Source organism: Carassius auratus, chromosome 2 (genome assembly GCF_003368295.1).
Source record: "Carassius auratus strain Wakin chromosome 2, ASM336829v1, whole genome shotgun sequence".
NCBI lineage: Eukaryota > Metazoa > Chordata > Actinopteri > Cypriniformes > Cyprinidae > Carassius > Carassius auratus.
The window spans coordinates 5,257,870-5,280,925 of record NC_039244.1 but is presented as its reverse complement, the minus strand read 5'-3'; the positions used below and the strand labels follow the sequence as shown (position 1 = coordinate 5,280,925).

Here is a 23,056-nt window from a genome sequence, read left to right as displayed (position 1 = left end):
AAGTCATATACCTCAGGTATGACAGTAAGTAGAAGGTGAGTAAATGATGAGAGAATTTTCATTTTGGGGACTCATATTTAAATACAGTTGTCACTCTGGAAACCTTTCTGTGTTTTGTGTCCATAAGCATATGTTGATTTGTTATTAAAGTTAGCCGGTTCCCGCTCCTCCTTCCCTGAACAATAAAAGCTGTCTTTTATGCATCATATTTGTTTTTATTTCCATGATCATTATACGGACGTACTGTACCATTCTACTTGTTAATGTATATTTCAAGTCATGTTGTCATAGCTAATATAGCCTGTAGCTTATATCAACATTTGTAATAAATATAAAATAATGATAATGCATAGCCAAATGTTATATCTGGAACAGTTTTAATTGTACAATTCACAGAGTTGAGAACATTTCTTTTAAAACAATATTATTACTAATAACAAAAATCATCATTATCATTTTAAAGGGCATATGTAGCATTAATTATAACAATTGCATATAAATTTAAACAGTAGTAAATTGTCAGGGAATTGTGAAAAATTAACGTACTGACAAGCATTGTGGTGATACAGTACAATGTCTACCATAACAAAAATCCATATTTCTTCATTTCAAAATGTTTTATGCAATACGAATACAAATTGAAGGAAAAACATGAAATCATAAATTGTGTTTTTATCGAATTAGTAAATTACAGAATTTAAATGTTTGCATGATTTCAGAAGACCAAACTAAAGACAATTAATTATTTTACATTTACCTGCAGTATGTTTTTCAGATGCTTTTATCCAAAGTAACTTAAAGAGCATTTAATAAAAAAAAAAGCACATATACATGTATGTCGTTGACAAATTTTACTTTATCATGAAAAGGACAAAAATCAGCCTAAAGTTACTCTTAAATTCCGTATTCTTGATGTTCTCTTTTCTTGATTAGGTTCGATCCATGAATGAAGGCTATAAGTAGTTATAAGGCGCTAACAGCTTTCTTCATTTTCAGAACTTTCAGGGCGACAGTCTTCATTCGCTTCTCTCTCTCCACCATGATTTTCCGCTCTTTTTCAAGCAAATTTTCCCCTTTAGCAATCTTTTCCAGGATAAGAGTTTCTTGTTTCATGTTCTCAAGTCCAACAATGCGGTCCTCAAAGCCAGGACTTTTTTCCTCTTTCTCTGTTTTTATCAGGATTTCTAGATATTCGGCTGTGGAGAGAGATTTGGGCTTCAGTGCAATTTCATCTAGCCTTCTTATGCAATCAGAGGACAATCTGATCAACTTCATTAGTTTTTCCTCAATCCCAAGGAATTCCATTTCAAGTGCATCAAGTATTTGCTTTGTGTCCATGAACTTTCCTTTAGCTTCCATGAAGTTGTCTTTTAGCTCTTTAATGGATTTTGTCTCTGTTTTTGTTTCATATGTCCACATGAAATTTTCCCTTGAATGAGCAGAGTGATGGCAGTTTTCAGGGCAGATATTGCAGTGGTCATTCTCCATCACAGCACAAGTTTGCACAGAGTCTCCTTCAGGGAGGAAGCAGTTGGAGTGACATGTGAAGAAGCAGTTGTTGCAGTTCATGGTAAAACAGTTTACAGGGGTTCTTTTTGCTTTCACCACCTCTACCTCTTGTTCGAAATTCACACTTTTTCCCATGTTCACACTCTCATTTTCCAAACAATGCTTAAATTTTTTGATCTCATTCAGTTTGGAGAGACCAGCAGTTATTTGAGGGGTCAGACTTGTCATGGCTTTCTCAAGGCGCTCTCGTTCCTCTAAGACCTTTATAGTCATGGACAGATCTTTACTTTCAATGGTCCCCAGTGTCTTGAAAAAAGCCTTCATCTGTTTAAAGGTTTTGTCCCAGACGAGCTCAGTCAATTTATCTCCTCCATCATCATCATCATCATCTGAATCATTGTCAGAGGTTTTCAGCTCTTCTACATTTTTGTCTGCATACACAGCTGAATTGTTGAACTTGAAATGGGTGGGCTGTCCCTTTTTATTCTTTTGACAGGGCAGATCTGCTGCTTTGATGGCTTCTAGAACTGGGGTGTCTTTACCATCTGCAAATGTCACCAAAATGATGATGTTCTCCACAACATTTTTGCCAAAAATGGATAAAACTGAGTCAAAGATGTACTTCTGGGTGGCACTCAGGCGGGAAAGAGAGGATTGGACAACGAAGCAGATGGCATCAATGTGATCGATTCCCAAAGGGCTACAAAGAAAGCTTTTGACCTGCTCTGTAATAAGTTTATCATGTGCGATTCCTCTTGTATCACCAAATCCTGGTGTGTCTACAATTGTGAGAGAATAGGGAATTTGAAAGCCAGGCTGATTGTACAGCTCGAAAGATGAGACGATAGATGTCTGACTCTCGGCCTGTGTGCGATTGGTCACTTCATTGATCAGTTTGAATCGATATGCATCCTGCCATTTTACACCTAGTATGTAATTGACCATCACATTGATGAGCGTGGTTTTTCCTGCACCTGTTGATCCCACAAGAAGAATTACTTTGTTTTTCACATCTTCCACCTTTCTCCCAAAAACATACTGATTAAAACTTATATTCTCTGCCATTTTTTTGTGTAGCTTCAGTGATTGGATTGATGGATTGCCCTTTTTTATTCGTAAAGATTGATTCAAGAACAACCCACTCCCATCCTTATTTGATTCTTTAACCTTAAAACTGGCCGAAAACAAAGCTTCAGGACTGGGTAGACTCTCTCCATCATTTCCACAGTTTGCAAAAACTCTGACTGTGTAAATTGTGTCTTCTTTCAGTGGCTGAAGAGTGCACTCCCTGTTTGTAGATTTCACAGACTTCCAAGGCCTTTCACTTTCATGATCCTTTGAGCATTCTCTGAACTCCAACACGTATCCAGTGACCAGAACATCCTCACCCACAGATAAAGGAACATCCCAGACTACAGTTGCTGAATCAGATTCTCCTTTTTTCACTGTAGGTGCTCCAGGAGGAGCACATGGACGAGTCCTGAAGAATGATGTTGTTTCACTTGTCAGACTTACTCCTGGACGACACACAGCCTTGCAGGTAAAACAATATTCTTTATGTGGTTTTAACTGATTGACAGTGACTTGATCAGAAACCCCATTAGTATCCACATCTGTCCATTCAGAGCTCTGTGCAAACTGATATGAAATACAGTACGAGTCCACACAGCTAACCCCACGGTCAGGAGGTTTGATTTGCAGATGTATGCAGTCATGCTCAGCACTCAAGCAAACTGGCATTGGTGGTTTTGAGGGAAGCTCATACTGTGAACTGATGAGTCTACCTCTTTCATAAACATGAATTGAAGAGGCAGTGCTGAGTTCATCTGGGATTGATGCAATGCAGAAGTCAATGTTCTTTCTTCCTTTATTGGCTTCTTTAAAATCTAGGAAGGCCTGTATGGTTGCCCTGGTCAATGTAGTTGCATCTCCTGATGAAAACCATTTCTCCGTCTTCTTTGAGGAGTTTTGATCAAAACTTATCTGCTCTCCATTGTTACAGGATTGTGCCTTCAGGTAACTCTCCAAGTCTGAGAGGTATGGTTCCTTTTTATTTAAGGAGGTGAGTGCAAAAGCGATCACATAGTTATTGGATGCTTTCAAGACAACTTTATCCAAGTCGTTGCTGGATGAAAGAACAGGGACATCTTTCATGATGTCAATGTACGATCTAACAACATTCATCTCTCGCTCTCGCTCACTTAGATACTTGGTTATTAGAGCACCCTTAAATGGAGATCTTTCTTTGTCATTCAGGGCATCAATAAGCTCCTGTTCTTCTTTTCCTCCGCCCCTTATGGATGGAAGAAGCCTGCAGAGATGTTTCTGAAAAACTATTTTGTACTCTGAACAGAGGTCTTTACAATTACTGATCTTAGCTGTAATTTCAGGGAATTGAATGGCAGTGTTGTCCCTCATTATATCTTTACATTGAATGTCACAATTATGCAGTTCATTCATGATCCGTTGGGCACGTCGTAATAGGCTAACACTGATCTCCCTGACTAACTGAGCGGCTGCTGAATCTAGTTTTCTCAGAGGGTAAAGCCACACTGTCATGGGCACAGCATTCTCTCCATGTTCACCCAACATTTTTGGTAGCTCTGAGTACACCTTGATGGCATCGACATAGGAGACTGGATTGTTTTCCAGAGCAAAATCTCCATGAAAAGTGCAGCTGAACTTGTCAATTTTTTCTTGTTCCATTTCATTCATTTTTAAAGATGCCTGACCCTCTACTGATATTAAAGGTATATTTTTGATCGATGCTTGGAGGTCACCTTGTATTTTTTGATGGTTTTCATTGGACGAAACCTCACGATCAAAAATAAAGAATGCTTGAGCTCCATACAGTAGAGCTGTAACAACATGTGTGGCCGAGCTCTCCTGAAATACATTGCAGTGCTTTACGTTCCCTGCCCCAAGATGCTCCATAGTCAACTGCTCAAAGCGTGAGGTTGTATAATACTGTAAGGTGACTCGAGACTGATGTTTCGATGACTTCTTGTTATTTAAATAGTCTGCTGATCCTTTCACACTGACTAATCCACACAGAAAGCTGGCTTCAAGAGATGCAGAGACATTTAGAGCTTTGGCTTTGTCTTCACTTGAATCTGTGGCAATAATTTTGAAGTCAGTGTTTGGCTGTGGCCTTACATTAATATTCTTCTGCAGCATCTCAGCATCCCAAAGTGTTATTCCTAAAAAATAAATAATAATAATTTTAAAACACACACACACACACACATATATATATATATATATATGGTAAAGCCATGTGTGACAAACTAAGGACACTCTTCCTTTAAATATAGGAATTAAAAAGTTAAGTAACAGTGAGGCACTGCTAATCAAATACCTTTGATTCACTGATCATCAGCAAGTGTAAGCACCTCTATAAAAGCAAATGTTTTGGCCGTTTGCTGGTCTGGAGCTTTCAGATGTGTGTTAACAATGCCAAAGAGGAAAGACATCAGCAATGATCTTACAGAAGCAATTGTTGCTGCCTTCAAACTGGAAAGGGTAATTACGCCATTACCGAACAATTTTTGAAGTCCATCATTCCACAGTGAGAAAGATTATTCACAAGTGGAAGACATTCAAGAAAGAAACCAATCCTCCCTCGGAAATTGCAGAGAACCAAGTAAGTATGGCATGTTTGGAAGGGTTGACAGAAGAAAGCCTCTTCTCTCTAAAAAACATGGCAGGATAGCTTAGGTTTGCAAAGTTGAATCTGAACAAACCATAAGACTTCTAGAATAATGTCCTTTGAAGAGACGAGACCAAAGTGGAGATGTTTGGCCATAATGCACAGTGCCACATTTGGCGAAAGCCAGAATAGCATATCAGCGTCATATGAAAAGTCAAGCATGCTGGTGAATGGCTGATGTTTTAGGCTAGATTTGTGGTGACAGGACCAGGGCACCTCACAGTCATTGAGTCCACGCCTGTATTCCAAAGTATAGAGTCAGATGTGAGGCTATCCGTCTGACAGCTAAAGCTTGGCCAAAATTGGGTCATGCAATAGGACAATGATCCCAAGCACACCAGCAAATCTACAAAAGAACACAAGAAAAGAATTAAGGTGTTGCAATAGCCCATTCAAAGTCCAGACCTCATCCCAGAGCCCTAATCACAAAATACTGTACACAAGCTATATTGCAATATTAGTGATAACAGAACTCCTTTTCCAAACATTTCAACATCTGTTTCACTCTACTTCCTGTATTTATTAAAACGATTGTCATGGCAGACACCCAAATCCACTATAATGTTTTTAATAATACTGTTTCTGTGTCACAGAATGTAGTTTAAAGAGTTTTTAGGTGAATACTTGTTTAGACAAATATTTGAAAATTTCCTTCAATGTTTTCGGAGATGTGAACTTCAGGGCGTCAGAGGCCATTCAGCACTCATGAATCCACCGAGAGCAACCTCACCTTGCCCAGATCTAATGGAATTTGCCACTGGCTCTGATGTCTCTAAAGTGGTTAAAACTTGAGATATAATTTGTTTTTATTAAATCTAACGGCAATCTTTGGTCTCGTTAATCTGTTATTTGTTTATCTCACTCTGACTTTTATGAGTGAGTCAGCAGTAAAGACTTTTATATTGAAAGAGATTGAAACAGTGCTGTAAACAAGGTAATTATTTTTACTTTCAGCAATAGCTTGTGATATGCAGCCTACTACATTAACCTACTACAAAGATAGCCTATTGCTTTCCTCATCAGACATTCCAACTCATGTTCTATTGTGAATATGATATTGAGCTGAAGAATGAATGCTGTATCATATGCAGGTAAACAATCGCTCAGTCATTCTCTTTGGGGAAGTCGTGGCCTAATGGTTAGAGAGTTGGCCTCCCAATTGAAAGGTTGTCCCGGGCCGGCAGGAATTGTGGGTGGGGGGAGTGTATGTACAGTTCTCTCTCCACCTTCAATACCATGACTTAGGTGCCCTTGAGCAAGGCATCGAACCCCCAACTGCTCCCTGGGCGCCGCAGCATAAATGGCTGCCCACTGCTCCAGGTGTGTGTTCACACAGTGTGTGTGTGTGTGTTCACTGCTCTGTGTGTGTGCACTTCGGATGGGTTAAATGCAGAGCACAAATTATGAGTATGGGTCACCATACTTGGCTGTATGGCACTTTCACTTTCGTCACTTTTCTCATAATACTCGACTCCACATAATACATTGCTTTTACAGCAATACAATAAGTTTTTAATGAACATTTTTCTAATTAGTAATGAGGGCTTGAGCACAGCTGTTAAACTTTCAAACTGAGATTTGAGTTTGTGGCAGAAATCAGTAGTTCTGCAAAAAAGAGGGGTTTTGGAGACATAGAGTTTACAGTAACCGCATTTATTTATCAGTGTCAGAACTGTTTAATGTTACAAAATAACATTACAAAATAAAAGCTCTCCAAAACTCATATATAACAAGTTTTGTCTGTGATTTTGTATAGCTCTAAAAAGGAAACAAATTTCCACAGAGGAGTTTCAATTAAACTGACAGTCCACCACCACAGAGTGTCACTGGTCCAATGTCAGGACTGTCTGATCTTGCATTACAAAATAAAAGCCCTCCAAACTTATCCAGGTATATGACCAATTTTGTCTTTGGTTATGGATAGCTCTAAATATAATACTCTGTTTTCACAGACCATTTTTAATTTCAAACTGAAACGAACAAAATTATTAATGAAACAAATAAAAAAGTAACTAAATTTTATTGAAAATTTGAAAACGATATTAAAATTAAAGAAAAACATCCAAGCCAGTGGCAAATTCCAGAAAGCTGGAGGAGCCTAAAAATCATCAGTGTCATTCTGTGACACAACAACAGTAGTATTTCCAAGATTTTAGTGGATTTTGGGGACTGTGAGTAAATGCAAGTGGAGTGATACAAATGGTGAAGCTGTTAACGTGGTAATATTGGGTGAATTTCAGATTGAAGGACCTGAAAGAACTGTTGTTTAAATGAAATATGTTTGAAGGCAAAGTTAAGAAAGCAGTTGCTAGCAAGCAGCAAGTTCAAACTAGACCAATATTTGGGATACTGTACAGTCATACCACTTATTTCATAGCATTTCACCATATAAATGATTATTGTGATAAAAGGTATTGATGTAAGATGAAACACTCTTAAAATATTATCGGTTTGTTAGTTATCTTATAATCAATTACAGTGTACAAAGCAATAGTCTCAAAATGGCAGCAACTGTCCCAGTGCACCAGAGAATATTATAATATGATCATGTTATTATTTGAAATAATAATAACAACAATATATTGTCATAATATTAACATAATAAATGAAATATATATATAAAATGCAAAAATATTGATGTAAATGCCTAAACTTTTTGACTATGTGTAGTTTTTGTTCATTTTGTCATGGCAGAAGAATCAGTAGCATGTTTAGTTAATTATAAATGAAGCTAATTTAAAAGATCTTGGAAATGTTTTTACCTGGAATGAGGAGATCTCTTCGGCAGTCATAAAGCATTCCTAATTGAAAAGGGCGGCCAAGACAAGCCAGTTCGATGGTCTCAGAGTCCGACATCTTTCTAAAAGTTGAAAAAATAAGCCTTAATATAGCCTTATATAACTTTAGATCATTGTTTTTTTAAATGTGTTTAGAAGTATTTAGAAGTATTTTTTTTTCTTTCAGTTGGTAACCAAACTTGAAATAATTAATTGAATAGAACCTGATATAATGAATCAACTCAGAATCGAGCAATTTTCATATCTGAAAAGTGGATTTCAATAGGCCAGTATTGTGCTCAATGGAATTTTTATTCTCGTTGTTTTGCTTTTATATTTGATTGGTTGAGGTTTTGATATAAATAAATAATATACTGGGCAGTGTGGGCAATATACAATACTGGCCTATTGAAATCTTTTCCACTTATATATTTGTAATTTCATTTTGTTACTATTAATGACTCTTTTTGTATACAATAAATGCTATACACTTAAAGGGCATTTTAACAGTAGTAAATTTAACTGTTGAGGGCATGGTGAAAAAAATTCAGAAATAACTTTAATTTAACAAGAAGAACAGTTGCTAGTTTTCAGAAAACAAATTACTGAACATAGATGGATTTTTCACCTCTATAAACACCTTCAAATATAACAACAAATCAATAAAATTATGAAGTCTATATACAGTAGCAATTATTTAGCAATTACTAGATCATTATATGTAAAGGAGACCTAATTTCACTTATGCCCCAGCATTTCAGAGATAAAATCATTTAATAGTGCATACCTTTTTTATCCAGTATATTATTTCAGAATGATTGTCCTTTTCAGTCCGAGTCTCAGTCACTGATCATTGTGAACTGATTGCTGGGGTTTTATAGAGTTAAGTAAGGCCACACCTTCAAACAATGTGATTGGGCAAGTGACAAGTCTCTTAAATACAAAATAAAATTATGTAAACAAATATATATATGTGAGTATAAACTAAGGTTTCTAGGTCTTTATATGTACAAAGATTTTTGTACTGCAGTCACAACTATATAATTTCACAAAACAACTGAAAAAAAAAAAATAGTTATGTTTAAATGGAGTAATATCTGATCTGGTCACACTTTTAATTAGCTTTAGTTGTTATTAACTTTTAAATCTCCATACTACTGATTAATGAGAGTTTTAGGCCTGTATTTGTTTCCCTTAAAAAACCTGCAGTGTAAAAATTATTTAACTGTTTGCAAGATTTTTGGTTACATCCATTGAAATTATAACGATTTCTATAGTTGATTTTGTTTATGAGTAAGTCTAGACCACCATAAATTATAACGATTTCTATAGCTGATTTTTTTATGAGTAAGTCTAGACCACCATTTTTACTTTACTCAAAAGGTACACTCTGGTTATTCGTCCTTTGGCATTTACATAACAAAACAAGATTTGGCTTATTACATTTTTTTAGTAGGTCAAAACAACAGCTACTTGATCATGCAAAATATTTTTCAGATATATGTCTTGAAGGACTTGTGATGTTGTGATGGACTGATATTAATGTGCTTTTGAGCAATATCCCCTTCCCACACTGCCCTTCAAGGTAAAGTCAACCAAGCAAGAGCTTGTGTGCAAATATTTTTCTTAAATGTCTGTATGTTTGCTGATGTATGGTTTCCTGTTTCATTACTTCTGGATTTTTGTATTATAAAAAAACTTTAATGAAGTTGGATTTAAAGTTTCGTTTTGAGCCCATGTGTCACTGTAACAATATCCAAGTTTTGCTTCCTTTTTCCTGAAAGTCATGTCAGTTATTTTATATATATATTTAGATCATCTTGCTCTGTTCCTGTGAGTACTTTTGCTTCCTTGTTTCTTGAATATCATTCCACTGATTCTTTACATTCCCAATCTGCATTCATATCATATATACTGTACACTCTCACACACAAGCTTCTGGAGGACACATATGTATGAAGTAGTGGATTAAGTTGAGGGGGTGTAGTGAATTTTCTTTTCACATTTTTTGCTTTTGTTTTTGTGTAGGCAAACATCAATGCATTAAATTTTAAGCAAGCAGCTATTGGTAGCCAGTACAAACTGAATTACAGAGATGTGATATTTATTATTTTTGGCTTATAAAAAAAGACTACTGTTGCTGCTGCATTCTGGATTAGTTGCAAAGCCTGGACAGAACAAGAGCCTGTTAAGCAGTTGTGTAGCATGTTCTGAGGGGGCCTGATCTTCCTAATGTCGTATAAGGCACATTTGCAGGACCCAGCAGTTTTAGCAGTGTTGTCTGTGCAAATCAGCTGATCATCAGTCACAACTTCAAGGATCCTACCTGTCCTGGAAAGTGTTACGGTTGATGCCCCTAGCTGGATGGATGGTTGAAAAGTGTTGGGTTGGCTGAAATCACAGGCTGTTCTGTCTTGGCAAAGTTTTATTAGCGAAAAATGTCTGTTAGACATTCTGATATGCCAGTATGGTCAGATTATAATGATGGAATTAGAGGTAAAGCTGTGTCTCCTCTGCATAGTAGTAATATGAAAAGCCATGTTTCTGAATGACAGATTCAGTGATGCCATGTAGACAGAGAAGAGAAGTGCTCCAAGAACTGAGCCCTGAGGCACCCCAGTAGCAAGATGTTGAGACTCTGACACCTCACCCCTCCAAGATACCTTGAAGGACCTATCTGAGAGGGAAGACTCAAACCACTGGAGTGCAGTTCATGAGATGCCTTTTGTCTTGAGGGTTGACAGGGGGACCAGGTGGTTAATCATGTCAAAAGCAGCAGACGGATCCATCAAGATAAGTTTTGAAGATCTTGAAGCCGGTCTTAGGGCTTAAACAACCAAGAGCAAGGCAGTCTCAGCTGAATGTCCACTTCTGAAGCCAGACTGGTTGCTGTCCAGAAGTTTGTGCTGTGTGAGAAAGGCAGAGACTTAGTTGAACTCAACATGTTGAAGTGTTTTTGCAAAGAAAGGAAGAAGGGATACCGGTCTGTAGTTTTGTGCTGGGATAATAGTGGGTTTCTTAAATATTGGGATTATCTAAGCCTGTTTAAATGTTGAAGAAAAGATAGCACTTGTGAAGTGATGTGTTAATATTCAACTGAAGGAAAAATGGCTTAAGGGGATGAAATGGAATAGGATCAAGAGGACAAGTAATGGGATGATTGGAAAGGAAGAATTTGGAGACTTCTGCCTTTGAAAGTGGAGAAGGAGGTCTTAGGTGGAGGATGAACCAACTCCAGGGTAGCCAAATCTATTAACTACTATGTCTTTTTAGGCAAGAACCAGACATGAGTGTCATGTAGGCTAATAAAATATGTTTAATGAGACTTAAAGTGTTTAATGTGGTTACAATTGAATCATTATGAATCATTGATCATTATATAACATTTCCTTCCAACTGTTATTCAAACGTTGAATAAATTATGTACAGTAATTGTTTTGTTTGGCTAATCGAAGCTGCGGTAGATTGTTTTTTCAAGCTAAAATAATTTTGTAAATGTAATCTGTAAAACAAAAACATGTTTGATTTCACAACCTATATATTCGGTTATATACTAGCTAATGTAATTTAAAATACATTAATGGTCACTATAACAAAGTTCAAATGACATAAATCAAAGCGCGATTTTGCCAGAAATATAATCAGGCTCTAAAAATAATATCCATTCAAAGTTTGTTGAGCCAATGGGATCACTCAGGGTCCTAAGTGGACCCTATTTTGAGGGGGTACTCGATTTCTCATGACACCGGAGTTGACAGCCAAGGATGGTAAAATACTTATTTCCAATCATTAAAAATAAGCAGACTGGTACCTCCACCTCTTCCAATCAGATGAGTGGTGTGGGGAAAAGAGAATTCTGCAGGAGTAGCAGTGATACATGTCTCTGTCAGGACAATGAGGTTGACCCTTGAGTGACTTAAAATCTACTTTGTTTACTGCAGACTGGCAATTCCAGAGATCTATAGGAGAAGAAAGTAGTTGATTAGCAGACACAGGCAAAATGATATAAAAAATAGGGATCTGAAAGTTCTAAGTAAAGGTCAGTCATAAAAAGTGAAATGCATGTGAAACAAGCTGCTATTTCAACATCTGCTTATATTGACTGCTTCTCTCAAAGAGAGTTCACAAACGCACAAATTCAGCAGGGGATCTAATAAATACTTTCCCGTCTCCTTCCTGAAATCACCATATACTGAGCTTACAATGCCTTGTTTTACAATGCATAACCTCATCTGCATTTATTTTTTATTCATATTCCCAACCATATGACACCATGTTTAACACCCTCAAAAGTTTAAGACATTAAGGAAATATGAAATACGGACTATAAATGCCATTTGTGCCATACGCATTTCATTGCCAAAAATCATCCAATATTATTATGTTTTAGAACAAAAACAGTGGGCTATAGAAAATAAAATTAAATAAATCACATTGTGTTGTTTTGAAGCCTGAAATGAAGATGGAAACAGCTTTTGTTTTATCCAGCTGTATTTACTCAGTGCAACTTATAACATCCGAGTGAAAGATATAACACCAACATGTCAGAAGAAAAACAAAATCACTCCGTGGGAAATAGGACAGTATTTTGTAAAACCACCGTTTGCTTTAATTTTAGTTTAGTTTAGTCATCTAGACTTTGCAATATTTGCAAATATTTGCGCCGCTCGTGGCTGGTTTAAACGGGGTAAAAATTAGGAAAGGGCTCCAGATCACATTAGTGAAACACTGATTGTTTGTTTGCTTGCTTTAATTTAATACGGATGCATTTTTAAACGATACAGTATGATGCTGGCTGAAAGTGAAATATAATGCATTGCTGACTAGAGTGGATCCAGCAGTAATGAGTGTGAATAAATGTTCTCTTACTACTATTGCATTGTGTGTTCCAGACCATTTGATACATACTGAGTATTTATACATTCTTAACCCAAATGACCCATGTTGTATATCACAGCAGCATCCATCTGTTATTTTATTGAGCAAAATTGATAGCCGATGAGTCTTGAAAGCGCCCTGCTTATAAAAACAGACCTTTCTGCAGGAGGGCTCAAAAACAGGTTATAAAATAGTCTATTAATTCTTATGATGTTTTTTTATGTAAAATCACACTAACATTATAAGGGAACCTTCGAGAACGAATTTCATCACCCCTTTAAAGTTTCATTTTGAGCCCATGTGTCCCTGTAACATTATCCAATTTTTGCTTCCTTTTTCCTGAAAGTCATGTCAGCGTTTTTTTGTATTTATATCCTCTTGCATTATGTCTATGAGTACTTTTGCTTCCTTGTTTCTTCAGATCATTATAAATAAATGTAAAAGTCTGTGAAAGTGATTTTGTGCCTCTTTGGAGTGGCACTTTTAATATATATATATATATATATATATATATATATATATATACAGTGGGTACAGAAAGTATTCAGATCCCCTTAAATTTTTCAGTCTTTGTTATAATGCAGCCATTTGCTAAAATCATTTAAGTAAAAACAATTCCTCATTAATGTACACACAGCACCCCGTATTGACAGAAAAACACAGAATTGTTGACATTTTTGCAGATTTATTAAAAAAGAAAAACTGAAATATCACATGGTCCTAAGTTTAGACTAGGGCTGTCGCGATATACCGGTATTGACGATAACCGTGATATTCAAATAAACAATTATCGATATCGTGTTAATTTAGTGTATGAGGATATACCGGTATTAGTGATAACTGCAATATTTAAAATGAACAGTGACTACGTTTACATGCAGCCAATAACCCGTTCAAAACCGGGATATTAGCAATAACCCACTGAAGCAGACAGACTGGCTAAACCGACCGTCTGCTAGCTGCCTCCCGTCACAGAGGTCAGTTAATTCTCAGCACATAGAGACTCTTTCACCTAGATATCACACTATAGAGACTGTGTCTGTTCCACGAACTAGAAAATACAAAAAACGTCCAAACCAAGTTAAGGTTAACAATTTAATTGAGGTTCAACAAATAAAAAACAAATGCAATATGGATAAACAAATGATAAAGATTGGCTTATTGAATATCAGATCCATTTCTACGAAAACACTTTTTGTAAATAATATGATAACTGATCATAATATAGATGTGCTCTGCTTGACAGAAACCTGGCTAAAACCTGATGATTACATTATTTTAAATGAGTCCACCCCCCAAGATTATTGTTATAAACACGAGCCGCGTCTAAAAGGCAAAGGGGGAGGTGTTGCTTCAATTTATAATAACGTTTTCAGGATTTCTCAGAGGGCAGGCTTCAAGTATAACTCGTTTGAAGTAATGGTGCTTCATATAACATTATCCAGAGAAACCAATGTTAATGATAAATCCCCTGTTATGTTTGTACTGGCTACTGTATACAGGCCACCAGGGCACCATACAGACTTTATTAAAGAGTTTGGTGATTTTACATCCGAGTTAGTTCTGGCTGCAGATAAAGTCTTAATAGTTGACTAGTAAGTCAATTCTCAAATAACCATTATGATGAGTTTTGTTCCACCCGCTTAAATGATAAAAGTACTTGTGCTGTAAAACCTATTAAGACTGTGTCTGTTCCCCGAATAGTGAGGTCAAAATATAAATATAAATATAATGTAGGATCTAGAAAAAATCTTATCGTAATTAAACCAGAAAAATGTAAAGTAAATGAACAAAAACAATTTTTAAAGTTTGGGCTCATAAATATTAGATCACTCACACCAAAAGCAGTTATTGTAAATGAAATGATCACAGATAATAGTTTTGATTTACTCTGCTTGACTGAAACCTGGCTAAAACCAAATGATTATTTTGGTCTAAATGAGTCTACTCCACCAAACTACTGTTATAAGCATGAGCCACGTCAGACTGGTCGTGGTGGGGGTGTTGCAACAATATATAGTGATATTCTCAATGTTACCCAGAAAACAGGATACAGGTTTAACTCTTTTGAAATACTAATGCTAAATGTTACTCTGTCAGACATGCAAAAGAAATCTAATGTATCTCTTGCTCTGGCTACTGTGTATAGACCACCAGGGCCGTATACAGAATTCCTAAAAGAATTTGCAGATTTCCTCTCAGACCTTCTAGTTACAGTTGATAAGGCGCTAATCATGGGAGATTTTAATATTCACGTTGATAATACAAATGATACATTAGGACTTGCGTTTACTGACCTAATAAACTCCTTTGGAGTCAAGCAAAATGTCACCGGGCCCACTCATCGTTTTAATCATACACTAGATTTAATTATATCGCATGGCATCGATCTTACTGCTATAGATATTGTACCTCAAAGTGATGATATTACAGACCATTTCCTCGTATCGTGCATGCTGCGTATAACTGATATTAACTATATGTCGCAGCGATACCGTCTGGGCAGAACTATTGTTCCAGCCACCAAAGACAGATTCGCAAATAACCTGCCTGATCTATCTCAACTGCTATTTGTACCCAAAAATACACATGAATTAGACAAAATTACTGACAACATGGGCACTATTTTCTCTAATACATTAGAAGCTGTTGCCCCAATCAAATTGAAAAAAGTTAGAGAAAAACGTACTGTACCATGGTATAACAGTAATACTCACTCTCTCAAGAAATTAACTCGTAGTCTTGAACGCAAATGGAGAAAAACTAACTTAGAAGTTTTTAGAATTGCATGGAAAAACAGTATGTCCAGCTATAGACAGGCTCTAAAAACTGCTAGGGCAGAGCATATACACAAACTCATTGAAAATAACCAAAACAATCCAAGGTTTTTATTTAGCACAGTGGCTAAGTTAACAAATTACCAGACGCCACCTGATTCAAATATTCCACCAACGTTAAATAGTAATGACTTTATGAATTTCTTCACTGATAAAATAGATAACATTAGAAATACAATAGCGAATGTAGATTCTACAGCATCTAACACTTCAGTTTCATCCATCGCACCCAAACATAAACTGCAGTGCTTTACAACCATAGGACAGGAGGAGCTAAATAAACTTATCACTGTATCTAAACCAACAACATGTTTATTAGATCCTGTACCCACTAAATTACTGAAAGAGCTGTTACCTGTAGCCGAAGAACCGCTTCTCAATATCATTAACTCGTCGTTATCTTTAGGACACGTCCCAAAACCATTCAAGCTGGCGGTTATCAAGCCTCTTATTAAGAAACCAAAACTAGATCCTAGTGTACTGGCAAATTATAGGCCTATTTCAAATCTTCCATTTATGTCTAAAATTTTAGAAAAAGTTGTGTCTGCTCAATTGAGCACCTTCCTGCATAAAAATGATCTGTATGAAGAATTTCAGTCAGGTTTTAGGCCCCACCATAGCACAGAAACTGCACTTGTTAAAATTACAAATGACCTGCTCCTTGCGTCAGACCAAGGCTGCATCTCATTTCTAGTCTTACTTGATCTTAGTGCTGCGTTCGACACCATAGATCATGACATACTCATAGATCGATTACAAAACTATACAGGTATTCAAGGGCAGGCTCTAAGATGGTTTAGATCCTACCTGTCCGATCGCTACCATTTTGTTTACTTAAATGGGGAGTCATCTCATTTATCATCAGTAAAATATGGAGTGCCACAAGGATCCGTCCTAGGTCCCCTTCTATTTTCAATATACATGTTGCCCCTTGGTAATATTATTAGAAAATACGGAATTAGCTTCCACTGTTATGCTGATGATACTCAGCTATATATATCAACGAGACCAGATGAAACTTCCCAATTATCTAAGCTAACAGAGTGTGTTAAAAATGTAAAAGATTGGATGACAAAGAATTTTCTCCAATTAAATTCGGATAAGACGGAGATATTAATTATTGGACCAAAAAACACTACACAGAATCTTGTAGATTACAATCTGCAACTAGACGGATGTACTGTTACTTCCTCTACAGTCAGAAATCTGGGTGTTATATTAGACAGCAATTTGTCTTTTGAAAATCATATTTCCAATGTTACAAAAATTGCATTCTTCCATCTTAGAAACATTGCCAAGCTACGAAACATGTTATCTGTTTCTGATGCAGAAAAGCTAGTTCATGCATTCATGACCTCTAGACTGGACTATTGTAATGCACTCCTAGGTGGTTGTCCTGCTTCTTCAATAAACAAGCTACAGGTCGTCCAAAATGCAGCAGCTAGAGTCCTTACGAGGTCAAGAAAATATGATCATATTACCCCAATTTTACAGTCTCTGCACTGGCTACCTATTAAGTTCCGCATCAGTTACAAATTATCATTACTTACCTATAAGGCCCTAAATGGTTTAGCTCCAGCGTACCTAACTAGCCTTCTACCACGTTACAACCCATCACGCACCCTAAGGTCACAAAACGCTGGACTTTTGGTAGTTCCTAGGATAGCAAAGTCCACTAAAGGAGGTAGAGCCTTCTCACATTTGGCTCCCAAACTCTGGAATAGCCTTCCTGATAATGTTCGGGGTTCAGACACACTCTCTTTGTTTAAATCTAGATTAAAAACACATCTCTTTCGCCAAGCATTCGAATAATGTATCTTTTTAATTGTGAGTGTAGTTGCATCTGATCAAAGGTGCATTTTTATTCATTACCTTGGGTTAAACTAATTTTACTTTGTTGGATCAGCAGCTATGCTAATGATGTCTGTATTTTGTTTCTATGTTTTGCCACGGGATTCACATCCCGTGGTAACTAGGATTTACACAAGCTCCAGTCTGGATCCAGAACACCTGAGAAGAGATGATGCTGACCCTCAGAGGACCCCAGATGATGCTAACCCTGAATGAACAAACAGAACTAACAATTATTCCTAATTGTGTGACTTAATCATATAATAACTTAATAATATTGATAGTTCATCGTCTAGCTGACTACGTCTTGTATTATTATAATTTTTAGTTTTTCTAAAATCCTGTCAAATGTGCACAAACTACTAGCTACTACTAAATATTGTAGAAACATAATTTTCTGTAAAGTTGCTTTGTAACGATTTGTTTTGTAAAAAGCGCTATACAAATAAACTTGAATTGAATTGAATTGAATTAATAGTTGGTGATTTTAATATCCATGTCGATAATGAAAAAGATGTATTGGGATCAGCATTTATAGACATTCTGAACTCTATTGGTGTTAGACAACACGTTTCAGGACCTACTCATTGTCGAAATCATACTCTAGATTTAATACTGTCACATGGAATTGATGTTGATAGTGTTGAAATTATTCAGCCAAGTGATGATATCTCAGATCATTATTTAGTTCTGTGTAAACTTCATATAGCCAAAATTGTAAATTCTACTTCTTGTTACAAGTATCGAAGAACCATCACTTCTACCACAAAAGACAGCTTTTTAAGTTATCTTCCTGATGTATCCGAATTCCTTAGCATATCCAAAACCTCAGAACAACTTGATGATGTAACAGAAACTATGGACTCTCTCTTTTCTAGCACTTTAAATACAGTTGCTCCTTTACGCTTAAGAAAGGTTAAGGAAAACAGTTTGACACCATGGTATAATGAGCATACTCGCACCCTAAAGAGAGCAGCCCGAAAAATGGAGCGCAGCTGGAGGAAAACAAAACTAGAGGTATTTCGTATTGCTTGGCGGGAAAGTAGCATATCCTACCGAAAAGCATTAAAAACTGCTAGATCTGATTACTTTTCTTCTCTTTTAGAAGAAAACAAACATAACCCCAGGTATTTATTCAATACAGTGGCTAAATTAACGAAAAATAAAGCCTCAACAAGTGTTGACATTTCCCAACACCACAGCAGTAATGACTTTATGAACTACTTTACTTCTAAAATCGATACTATTAGAGATAAAATTGCAACCATTCAGCCGTCAGCTACAGTTTCACATCAGACAGTGCACTATAGACCCCCTGAGGAACAGTTCCACTCATTCTCTACTATAGGAGAGGAAGAATTGTATAAACTTGTTAAATCATCTAAACTTACAACATGTATGTTAGACCCTATACCATCTAAGCTCTTAAAAGAGGTGCTTCCAGAAGTCATAGGTCCTCTTCTGACTATTATTAATTCCTCATTGTCATTAGGATATGTCCCCAAAACCTTCAAACTGGCTGTTATTAAGCCTCTCATAAAAAAGCCACAACTTGACCCCAGAGAACTAGTTAATTATAGACCAATCTCGAATCTCCCTTTTCTGTCCAAGATACTAGAAAAGGTGGTATCCTCACAATTATATTCCTTCTTAGAGAAAAATGGTTTATGTGAGGATTTCCAGTCAGGATTTAGACCGTATCATAGTACTGAAACTGCTCTCCTTAGAGTTACAAATGATCTGCTCTTATCATCTGATCGTGGGTGTATCTCTCTATTAGTTTTATTGGATCTTAGTGCTGCGTTTGACACAATTGACCACAACATTCTTTTGCATAGACTTGAACACTTTGTTGGCATCAGTGGAAGTGCATTAGCATGGTTTAAATCGTACTTATATGACCGCCATCAGTTCGTAGCAGTGAATGAAGATGTATCATATCGATCACAAGTGCAGTATGGAGTACCTCAAGGCTCAGTTCTAGGGCCGCTACTCTTCACGCTTTATATGTTACCCTTGGGAGATATCATCAGGAAACATGGTGTTAGCTTTCACTGTTATGCTGATGATACGCAGCTCTATATTTCCTCGCAGCCCGGTGAAACACACCAATTTGAAAAACTAATGGAATGCATAGTCGATATAAAAAATTGGATGACGAGTAATTTCTTACTGCTTAATTCAGAAAAAACAGAGGTGTTAATCATAGGGCCTAAAAACTCTACTTGTAATAACCTAGAACACTGTCTAAGACTTGATGGTTGCTCTGTCAATTCTTCGTCATCAGTTAGGAACCTAGGTGTGCTACTTGATCGCAATCTTTCCTTAGAAAGCCACGTTTCTAGCATTTGTAAAACTGCATTTTTCCATCTCAAAAATATATCTAAATTACGGCCTATGCTCTCAATGTCAAATGCAGAAATGTTAATCCATGCATTTATGACTTCAAGGTTAGACTACTGTAATGCTTTATTGGGTGGTTGTTCTGCACGCTTGGTAAACAAACTACAGCTAGTCCAAAATGCAGCAGCAAGAGTTCTTACTAGAACCAGGAAGTATGACCATATTAGCCCGGTCCTGTCCACACTGCACTGGCTCCCTATCAAACATCGTATAGATTTTAAAATATTGCTTATTACTTATAAAGCCCTGAATGGTTTAGCACCTCAGTATTTGAGTGAGCTCCTTTTACATTATACTCCTCTTCGTCCGCTACGTTCTCAAAACTCAGGCAATTTGATAATACCTAGAATATCAAAATCAACTGCGGGCGGCAGATCCTTTTCCTATTTGGCGCCTAAACTCTGGAATAACCTACCTAACATTGTTCGGGAGGCAGACACACTCTTGCAGTTTAAATCTAGATTAAAGACCCATCTCTTTAACCTGGCATACACATAACATACTAATATGCTTTTAATATCCAAATCCGTTAAAGGATTTTTAGGCTGCATTAATTAGGTAAACTGGAACCGGAACACTTCACATAACACCGTACTTTCTACATCATTAGAAGAATGGCATCTACGCTAATATTTGTCTGTTTCTCTCTTGTTCCGAGGTCACCGTGGCCACCAGATCCAGTCTGTGTCCAGATCAGAGGGTCACTGCAGTCACCCGGATCCAGTACGTATCCAGACCAGATGGTGGATCAGCACCTAGAAAGGACCTCTACTGACCTGAAAGACAGCGGAGACCAGGACAACTAGAGCCCCAGATACAGATCCCCTGTAAAGACCTTGTCTCAGAAGAACACCAGGACAAGACCACAGGAAACAGATGATTCTTCTGCACAATCTGACTTTGCTGCAGCCTGGAATTGAACTACTGGTTTCGTCTGGTCAGAGGAGAACTGGCCCCCCAACTGAGCCTGGTTTCTCCCAAGGTTTTTTTCTCCATTCTGTCACCGATGGAGTTTCGGTTCCTTGCCGCTGTCGCCTCTGGCTTGCTTAGTTGGGGTCACTTCATCTACAGCGATATCGTTGACTTGATTGCAAATTAAAACAGACACTATTTCAACTGAACAGAGATGACATCAATGAATTCAATGATGAACTGCCTTTAACTATCATTTTGCATTATTGAGACACTGTTTTCCAAATGAATGTTGTTCAGTGCTTTGGCGCAATGTATTTTGTTTAAAGCACTATATAAATAAAGGTGATTGATTGAACCCGGTCGCGCACGGCCATGTAAACACCAGCAAAAACCCAGATATGGTTTTTTAAAAACCGGGATATTATACCTGGGGTACCCCTTTTCTAACCCGAATATTTGGTCTTGTAAACGCGTTTCGGCATATCCCCATCAAAATGTTTGTTCTGCGCATGTTCTATTTGCAAGGAATCTTGGTCTTTTGAGTCTTTGGATACAGGAAGAAGAATCGGAAATGACGCATATTGCATCTTACGTCCAGACGCTAACCGTGCGTCGCCGTTTACATCGGGATATTGGCGACTGATTACACATTCCATGTATACACGAGTAACTCTCTCTTCTCACGCATGTAAACGGGTTATCCCGAATGTTTCAGAAACCCGAATAGTGACCTTAACCCGACCATAACCCGAATTTTAACAGCTTGTAAACGTAGTCACTGATGACACCACATGTAAATACTTGGTAACAGTACCTGGTTGAGTGCCCAGGTGGCAGTATCGTGACTTAACTCTGACACCTGTCACACAAGAAGAAGACGCAGCACTCGCAGCTACTCTGAGGAGAGCTGTGTTCATCAGAGTAAGCTGTTATTATTTTACTAGTCATAGACTGGGAAATATTATATAACCTATTAACAGCGGTTTTCTGTGTTCATATACTTAAATAAAGGATGATTATTTTAATAAGTACCGCGTTTTCTTTACTCGTCTTATTTTTGTATTTGCAATAAATACGGCCTGTGAGTAGTAACACTTCATTTCTTTCTTTGTTCAAATCTATGAACCGTTACACGATTAAAACGGATCTTGAAAAACTGAGCGACCACATTGCTACATTAAACTCTGTAAAATGTTAAGTTGGTCACAGTGCCATGCACTTAATAATGCCTCATCTGTGGTCATTCTTCAATAAGGTTCATTAGTTAACATTAGTTAATTACATTAGTTAACATATATAAATAACATAAATAATAATGAACAATATTTCCACAGCATTTATTAATCTTAATTCATGTTAATTTCAGCATTTACTAATGGATTGTTAAAATCACAAGTTGTGTTTGTAAACATTAATGTACTATGAACATGAACATTGAATAACTCGGTTTTTATTAACATTAACAAAGATTAATAAATTGTGTAATAAATGTATTGTTCATTGATCATTCATGTTCGTTAATACATTAATGTTAACAAATGGCATCTTATTGTAAAGTGTTACCATTAATATTTATTCATCGTACTGTTGAACTTGACAGTATTTTCTCTCTTGTTATTTCATAAGAGCTTCAAAGAAGACGGAGAAAGCCAGAGTCTTGTGCCCTGCGTTTATCAGTATCAATATTATGCTCGTTGGGTGAAAAAGAAAAACTCAATAAACAAAGTAAAAAATTATTTGACTGATATCTTCCCCACCCCAAGGTTTCTATAGATATCACGATATATCGACATCGTGAATTCTTATGGCCACAATAACCGTGATATGAAAAATCTAATATTGTGACAGCCCTAATTCAGACCCTTTACTGTGACAACTCAGGTGCTCAGGTTTAACTCAGGTGCTCTCCTTTTCTTCTGATCATCACTCTGCACCTTCATTTGAGTCCAGCTGTGTTTGATTATACTGATTGGACTTTATTAGGAAAGCCACACAGCTGTCTATATAAGACCTTACAGCTCACAGTGCATATCAGAGCAAATGAGAATCATGAAGTCAAAGGAACTGCCTGAAGAGCTCAGAGAGAGAGAATTGTGGCAAGACACAGATCTGGCCAAGGTTACAAAAATAATCTGCTGCACTTAAGGTTCCTAAGAGCACAGTGGCCTCCATAATCC

The 23,056-nt window shown here is 36.9% G+C and overlaps 1 protein-coding gene and 1 long non-coding RNA gene across 3 annotated transcripts; both read right to left on the bottom strand.

The window, feature by feature from the left end:
• Positions 1-371: 371 nt before the first annotated feature.
• Positions 372-8,857, bottom strand: LOC113113724 (uncharacterized). Of its 2 annotated transcripts, XM_026280161.1 has the most exons (3): positions 8,783-8,857; positions 7,981-8,078; positions 372-4,709 (listed from the first exon to the last, which is right to left on the bottom strand). In XM_026280161.1, the coding sequence occupies exons 2-3, from the start codon at positions 8,072-8,074 to the stop codon at positions 964-966; spliced, it is 3,840 nt and encodes a 1,279-aa protein (XP_026135946.1). In that variant the 5' UTR covers positions 8,075-8,078; positions 8,783-8,857; the 3' UTR covers positions 372-963. The 2 variants fall into 2 exon arrangements, with proteins under 2 accessions (XP_026135946.1, XP_026135955.1); XM_026280170.1 differs by lacking the exons at positions 7,981-8,078; positions 8,783-8,857 and adding an exon at positions 4,868-5,398.
• Positions 8,858-13,590: 4,733 nt separating this feature from the next.
• Positions 13,591-21,782, bottom strand: LOC113110493 (uncharacterized). Its single transcript, XR_003293162.1, has 3 exons — positions 21,668-21,782; positions 14,774-14,779; positions 13,591-13,738 (listed from the first exon to the last, which is right to left on the bottom strand). It is a non-coding gene; the product is annotated as an uncharacterized LOC113110493 (long non-coding RNA).
• Positions 21,783-23,056: the final 1,274 nt, after the last annotated feature.

Bases quoted from the DNA above. Each gene is read 5' to 3' on its own strand.
- LOC113113724 (XM_026280161.1), bottom strand. From the start codon at position 8,074: ATGTCGGACTCTGAGACCATCGAACTGGCTTGTCTTGGCCGCCCTTTT. The intron at 4,710-7,980 runs GTAAAAACATTT...TTTATTTTTTAG, and splicing joins AAGAGATCTCCTCATTCCAG to GAATAACACTTTGGGATGCT.